This window comes from Camarhynchus parvulus, chromosome 9, assembly GCF_901933205.1.
Source record: "Camarhynchus parvulus chromosome 9, STF_HiC, whole genome shotgun sequence".
Taxonomy (NCBI): Eukaryota; Metazoa; Chordata; class Aves; order Passeriformes; family Thraupidae; genus Camarhynchus; species Camarhynchus parvulus.
Window position 1 is genome coordinate 10747169 of NC_044579.1, and position 7671 is coordinate 10754839.

The 7671-nt window shown below is 46.7% G+C and overlaps 1 protein-coding gene across 1 annotated transcript; it reads left to right on the forward strand.

Moving 5' to 3' along the window:
* The first annotated feature begins 614 nt into the window (after positions 1–614).
* On the forward strand, positions 615–7432 carry CLDN16 (claudin 16). Its single transcript, XM_030954710.1, has 5 exons — positions 615–731; positions 5314–5416; positions 5659–5823; positions 6778–6969; positions 7293–7432. The coding sequence occupies exons 1-5, from the start codon at positions 618–620 to the stop codon at positions 7430–7432; spliced, it is 714 nt and encodes a 237-aa protein (XP_030810570.1). The 5' UTR covers positions 615–617.
* Positions 7433–7671: the final 239 nt, after the last annotated feature.

Here is a 7671-nt window from a genome sequence, read left to right on the forward strand (position 1 = left end):
CTGCTGCCTTTTCCTTTTCCTTCCTGGTGACATTTCTGCATTGAACTAGGTCATTACTGCACCAGAGACCAACAGGGTAACAATCAAGGGGCCTGGGATCTACACCAAGACACTTAATAATTGCTCCCTGCTAAGGCATAAACCATTGAACAGGAATAAATGTGTGTGTGCACACAAGAGCTCCTCTCTGCGTCCCTCAGCAAGGCTCAAGACTTTTGCCCTAGAGAACAAGTTTTGATTCTTTTTTCTAATCCCTATTTTGACAAAACCTGCCATGATACCTGCCTCCCCTGGCAGCCAGGGCTGCAGTTACCTGCACGTCCCTTCTGCACAGCCCCATTTCTCTTCAGTCAGGCATGACAGGAGCTGCAGCGGGGCAGGGCGGATTGGCTGCAGCAGCTCCCGTGGGCACTCTCACGCTCCTCCTGACCCCTGGCAGTGAGCACTGCCCCTGCAGACATCACTACCACATGGCATCTGCACAAGAGAGGAGGTCCTGCTCTTCATGGTCACTGCTGGGCATCTGGCACACTGACACTCTGTCTCTACCCTGGCTTTGGGAACAAGGCTGGGCACCATTGTTCGCACTGCCCTGGATGTGCTGAGCACCTGCTGGCATGAAGTTTTTCCTGCAATATGTGGGATTCTTTTGTGCTTTTTTCTCTGCTGCATTTTTGATAATATCTACCTGGACAGACTGCTGGATGGTGAATGCTGATGACTCCCTGGAGGTAAGACTGGGGTGAGGAGAGTCTGATCACCAACACCAATGTGTGCTAGAGAGAACTTGTTCCTGGTGTCATTGCTCCACTCCACTCTCATGTTCTTTCTCCCTGTTGTGCTGGATGAAAGTGGATGAGAATGAAAATAATTACTGTGGCAAGAGCAGGAGAAAAGTGGTATTTTGTGAAATTCTCTTTGCCAGACTTTTTTATCCAGACTGTGCTCTTACTTAGTAAGTTCAGAAAAGATCTACAGGCTCTGGTTTTACATGTGCATGAACTTGAGAAGAGTTATCCTGTATCTCCAGCCTCATGGATATTTTGAAGATGTCTCTAGTTCTGTAGTTCAGCCTTCTTGGTGGAAACATCCAGCATGTACAACTGTGCTCTTCAAGTCTTTTTCTGGCCAGCCATTGAGCTACAGGGCTACCAGAAATTTAAGGGGAGCATGGGGACTCAATATCTCCTGGAACTCATGTGGACAGTAGCACTCTCATATTAGCGAAAGGCATTGGCAAAAGGTAATTGCAAACAAGGGAGCAGATTGCTGCTTACAGGCAAGGTGTGCCCCAAAGACTCCAGGTCCAAAATCACCACTGTTTCTCCAGCACTCAGTACTGTGAATTTGTAATTTTCTTCCCAGCACAGCCATTCATTTCTGTACATTTAAGCTGCAGGTCCACAGTGTAGGAATCTGCTCTCTGGCAAAATGGATCATTTAGGCAGTGAAGGTGAAACACCTTCCAGGACAGAAAGTTTGGCTGAATTTATGAGGAGGAAACTTTCTATCTGCTATCCAGCATATGAAACCATGAGCTTCTCTGCACTCAGTGGTTGCAATGCAGCATTTAGCTGCTGCACATGAAGGGGTGAATTATCCAAGGAAAGAAGGATAAAACTAATTACCAGAAAAACTTTTTTCTCTATGCTACAAGAAATCCTGACACTCTGACTATCAGAAACCCTGAAAGGTGGATGTAAGTGCCTTGGTGATGATCCAGTGCAGTGCAGCTCCTGGTGGTCAGCATGTCTGCTCAGTGAGCCTCTTTTCAGGACAAATAGAGTGCACCCAGTGATGCTGCATGGGATCTGACTCTTCATTTGGGAGATATTTCAGCTTCCTGTCAGGAAGTACTCAGATGAAGGTATCAGTATACTCAGAAGAGCCAAGGGAGTCCAGTTGTGGGGAAAACCAGATGAGAGAAGCCCAGGTCCTGAGCAGAGTGAGTCCAGTAAAGGGCTGGTCCGTTACCCTGAGGCTGTGTAACCTTGTCTTCCTGGGCAAAGGCACCTGCGATGGGCTGTCCGAAGTGCTCCATTAACACCCAGTTTGGTCATTAGCAACCACTATTCTCACATTCCGGCTCTGAGTGTGAATACTAAATAATGGAGGAAAGCGCCCCCAGCCTTAACACCTGACCACTGATCTTAATGACCCTAATGACTCACTGCCTCTCTAAATAGGGAATGTCCATGGCCAGAAAGGCTAGAGTGCTCAGTGACTCCTGTTTTCAGCTGGGAAAAGGGTAAGTTAGGCAACTTTGGCTCCAGGAGAAGGGAACTCCATCCTTCAGCAGCTGCTGGATCGTGGCTGGTTGCTTGGCTTTGACCCTGGCCCCCCGCAGCTGGGGAAGATGAAGCCCTCACTGTGGTCCCATTGGAGAGGAACATCCCAGGAAGAAGAGGCTGGGGAGTGCCAGGAGCAGCCACCTCCAGAGAGGCTGCAGGGGCCCTGACTCAGCTCTCATAGCCCCTCACCTCCCTTGAGAAACAACAGTTTACAGAAAGTTGTTTAAGTTAGTGACTCCCTGTAAAGCATCAAGACAGGGCTGGGTCAATTTTTGCGGTAGTTTGTAGTGGAAAAAGCCCATAATCTGCTTCTCAAGGAGTGCTGTATTGTGTAGACAGACCCTCCCTGTTGCAGGTGGATTATAAATGCCACCACTACTGTTAAATGCTGCCTGTTTTACACTCAAGCCGGGCTTGTAATCATTGTCTGCTGGCACCTTCTCAGAGTGCGGTAAAACACTGTGACTAACATCGCTTACGTGTTTGTCTTCTCCGCTTTCCCCAGAAGGAGAAGCGTGTGCTTGTTCTGTAATTTTCCTTTTTTTCTGTATGAGAATTATTTTAATATTAATTATACATTATGAATAGGATATAATTATATGTATTACAGTCATTATGCAGTTCATGTTTTACATGCATACTTGTGTTAGGGAAAGCAGGTCGTGTTTTGTAATCTGAACAGGGAATGAGGAGCATGGCTGTGATTTTGGCTGCTCTGGGAGTCCTCAGCTGGGCCCAGGGAAGCTGGAGCACATCTGCTGTAGGGGGAGAGAGGTGATGGGGAATTAGTGCTACCAACATGGTGCAGGAGTCCAGTCAAGGGATGGGGAAATCCATGTCCCCACATGATGCCCCATGCCCTGACCCTTGTCCCCTTTACAACAGCGAGTTCCCGTGTGCCTGAAGGTCTGCGCTGTCAGCGCAAGGGAAGATGCTCAAGGGTGGCTTAGGAGCAGATTGACAACCAGAAGGATCAACAGTGAACAAAGTAGAGGGGAGCAAGTGTTGGCCCTTGGCAGCAGAATCCAGACTAATTCAGCAGCAGCTCAGGGCAGCCACAGGTCCCCACAGTGACACCTGTTCCTATCCCTCCTACACTGAGCAATAGGACAATTATCCCTGGCTGCACACAGGCTGTGTGGAGATGGGCTGGCTCCTGCTTTGCCCATGCTGGCTGTAGCAGGAGTAGTGACAACTGAAACATCCCAAGAAACAAAAAATACTAAACAAGTTTTTGTTAGTCTGGGAAGAGGGTTATTTCACAAGTTAGACCATAACTGTTGTGCTTAAGACCTCTGTTTTGCTTGGAGGGTGACAAAGCCTGGAATCCTGTTAGTCTCCTTATAAATAATTTAGATGTAGATGGTGCTTGTAAGATTTAAAAAACAGTAATAATATCAGCAAGTGAGGAAGTAAGTGACATTATTAGCTGAATACAGAGTAGTATAAATTAGCCTATGGTGGTTTGGGAGGAAAGAGAAATTATATAAACACAAGTGGAATAAAATGTAATTTAATAAAAATATGCTAATTTCAAGCACAGCCTGAACAGTGGTGAGTTAAGACAAAAGAGGGCCTACAACTGCATTAAGAGGGCCACAGTAAAAATACATTGAATGTAAACATGGCAAATTGTTTTACGAGACTCTGTTCTCTTGAAAAGCACAGAATCAATGAAATTAGTTTTTTCCATCACTGCTTCTCATTTTTCATCATATTTTTCATTAAATATGCCCTGAAATTCTCAGAAATGTTAAGCACTTCTCATCGTCATGAAACAAAACATGTAGATTATTTTCATTCAAATATAAATAGCATCTCTTCTGCCAGTCTGAAGTAGCGAGTCATTTTTCCTCCCCTTTGATCCAGACAGCAGTATCACAGAGGAGGTGCACAGCTTGGCTCAGACATTGTGTTGTGGAGAAAATATTAGACTTGGCTACAGACCTCAGTACATCCTGAATAAGACTTTATTATGTGTCCGAGATACGTTATTATCTGCTTTGTGATTTACACAGTGCAAGAAAAATGAATTTATTGCATCATCCAAGCAAGCCTGGTCCCCTTCCCCTGCGTGAAGCTCATTTGCTGGAAGAGTTTCTCTTTCCATTAACTGCAGTGGGTGTTGCTGGCAGAAGTGGGCGGGCTGGAGTCCAAAGCTGCGCCGACATTAACTCTGCTCCTCCTATGAGCAATTCCAGGAATATTTTAAAGGTGCTTGTTGCCATATTTGCATTGGTAATGGAAATGCCTGCCGTATTAAAGTGATTTATGGAAGGCTGGGCTGGGAATGGTATCTACGGCTCGAGGACAGACGATTAACCATGATGCTGCTGCCTGGCCTGCCCCAGTCTGCATGTCTCAGTGATGACTGTGGCTTGGGCACGCGTGGTTCCACAGCTGGCAGCACAGCAGGGGCCCCAGGGCCGGGATCAGCCCCCCCAGGGCCGGGATCAGCACTGGCTGCCTCTGGTTCTCCAGCCAGTGTTTACAGCTGAGTCATCTGGGGGCAGCCCTCTCTGGGTGTCTGCAGAGGGGCTCACATCCAGACTCCTCTGCACTCCTCTGCCACTCTCTCAGCAGCTCCTCCTCCATCAGGAGGATGGTGTAAGGAAGGGGAGCACAGGCAGCAAAATCTCAGGTTGTCTGGTCCATAGCCCTGCCCAGCTCAGCCTAGACAAGAGTTTGGCAATGGGTGAGCAAACCTGCTCTTAGATCTTTCTGGTCAGCCACCCCCCAGCTCCTCCCAGAAATTTCCTTAAAAATTTTTATCCTGACTAGTAGGCAAGGGTTTTTTCCTAATGTCTAGTCTGAATTCGTTTGCTCTAATGTAAAAACATTAGTAGGGACATAGAAAACATTGTCCTTTTCCTCCATAATTCTACTTTTTATCTTCAAGCTAAACACTCTGGTTTATCATCATTGTAACTGGACCAGGATTTCTGTTGAAGTGCTAAGACAACCACCTGCTGCATTGGTGGATATTTTAACCTATGGTCTTTTTTGTCCTCTCAATCCACAGGTGAGTACAAAATGCCGTGGCCTGTGGTGGGAATGTGTCACAAACGTTTTTGATGGGATCCAAACTTGTGATGAGTACGACTCCATCTACGCCGAGCATTCTGGTATGTAAGAGTCAGAGATGTTTCTGCAAGTGGTGGGGACACTTGAGTGTAGACTAAGAGTATCTGTTCTACTCAGTGGCAGATAATTAGAGGCATGTTTCTTTTCTCAGTCTGGTATTACTCCCAGGAGAAGCTGAAAAAAGGTGAACACCAGAAAAAAAATGTTCCTGTGGGATCTGACTCCATTACCTGCCCATGTTTCCATTCCTTGTGTACTAGAATGATCTGCTTTTGTCCTGCAGTGAAACTGGTGCTGACCCGAGCCATGATGATAACAGCAGACCTCCTGTCAGGATTTGGATTTCTCTTCCTGGTCCTGGGACTGGACTGTGTGAAATTCCTTCCCGATGAGCCGCTCATCAAGCTGCGCATATGCCTGGTGGCTGGGGTTATGTTGCTCCTTGCAGGTATTTCCCCACAGTGTTCCCATTCTGCAGGACACCCTTTAGCAAAGTGGAGAAGCATTAAAAGCCTTCTTTTATTTTGGTTGGTGATTTTCTATAGTGGGAAATTTGATTAAATAAAGAAATGATTTGATTTATTTGTGCAATGCAGCTTCTTCTGTTCACCACCTGCCTCAAACAGCATGTAGTTATCTGCTTTCAGTTCATGTTTTGACCAGGTGAGTTGGCTTTGAGTTGACTGACTTCCATTTATTGCTGTTTCACTGTGGAGCAGTTGAGGTTGTTGATACAGCAGAGACCTTGCTGTGGGTCTCTAGACCAATTGCTGAAAGACTAGAAAGTCCTGGCATCCTGGTTTGGTTCCCGGCTCTGCCACAGATTGTGTGACCTTGGGCAAGTCACTTAGCCCAAAATCTCTGCAGCTGATCTCTAATAAAAGGATAATAACATGTCTGTCCCTTCGAGGTGATAAATATCCAGCTGGCTGAGGTTCTTTGCTCTTACAGCCAGTGGGAGAATTTTAAACAGAAAAACAACTAGGTACCAAATAATATAATTTGACTTTATGCCAATATAAAGCAGCTACCTCTTCTTCAGTCTAAGCACATTTAATAACTCACCCCAGGCACTGGAAGCACATGTAAAACACATTGAGAGGCTCTTTTAAGCATCTTCCAATTAACTTCTCGAAGTTTGTCTGAAAAGCATCATCAAAGTTCTAAAAATCAAAACAAATCAGAAAATTGAATTCTGGAGACAACTTTACAAGCAGCTGAGAGGAGAGGAGCTTCCTGTCTTTTGCTGCAGAAACCTGAGTGCTGCCAGTGTGCTGGAAATGTATGTGAGTGCCAAGCATGGACAGGGGCCAAAGCCTGCTGTCCCAGGAAGGTCTTCCCACCCTGCAGCTATACTTTAGGTCTGATCCCCCACAGTTCTGAGCGTGGCCCCTCTCTGCAGGTCTCCCTGGCATCACGGGCTCTGTCTGGTACGCTGTGGATGTCTACGTGGAGCGCTCCTCTCTGCTCTTCCACAACATCTTCCTGGGCATCCAGTACAAGTTTGGTTGGTCCTGCTGGCTTGGCATGGCAGGGTCACTCGGCTGCTTCTTGTCCGGGTCCCTGCTCACCTGCTGCATGTATCTCTTCAGAGGTGAGGAAGCACGGCTGAGGCGCAGCTCAGGGACAGAGCCATTGCTCAGGGTGTGCTACAGGTGCACAGGGTGGGGAAAGTCCTTTGGCATGGTTGGTCATCTCCAGGGGTGATATTTTCAGCTGTAAAATGGGAATAGTCTTAGGCAGCTCTAGGAAGCACATCAAGGTCTTCATGGGGGAGCTGGGGTGTAAGGATGACATAAAGCATGTTGTTATTATGTCACACCTTGGAGTGCTGCTTTCCCTGAATAATGAAACTTTGCAGCTGAAAGTCACCAAGCACTCATTAGCAGTTCCTATTTCTCTCCCTGTGCCTCACAGAGACCAGTTCTGGAAGATTCCATTCTGCCTACTCCTTGAGGAAAGGCTATTCCTCAGCTGCCACCGTCGTAACAAACGTGCATTTGCCATCCTCGCAGACAGCCACCTCCAAAATGTATGCGGTGGACACAAGGGTGTGAGGAGGAGGTAAGTGCTCCAGAAAGAGCTCTGCTTTAATTTGTGCTGGATTGCACAGAGACTCAAGCTCTTGTGGTTGTGATACAGATGCAGTTGAATTTCAAGGATCTACTGTATGCTACAATGTTTGCATTACGAGAGCTTCAAAATACCTTTCCTTCAAGAAAGTAAACTCTGAGAAGATCCGGCTTTCTGGAATCCTCTGGACTTAAGTGCTGAGGTCACTTGTACATGCACAGAC

What these genes read in the sequence shown, in the direction of transcription:
- CLDN16 (XM_030954710.1), top strand. Translation starts at nt 618, where the DNA reads ATGAAGTTTTTCCTGCAATATGTGGGATTCTTTTGTGCTTTTTTCTCT. An exon ending in CATCTACGCCGAGCATTCTG is followed by an intron (nt 5,417 to 5,658) that starts GTATGTAAGAGT and finishes TTTGTCCTGCAG; the next exon opens with TGAAACTGGTGCTGACCCGA. An exon ending in CTGCATGTATCTCTTCAGAG is followed by an intron (nt 6,970 to 7,292) that starts GTGAGGAAGCAC and finishes TGTGCCTCACAG; the next exon opens with AGACCAGTTCTGGAAGATTC.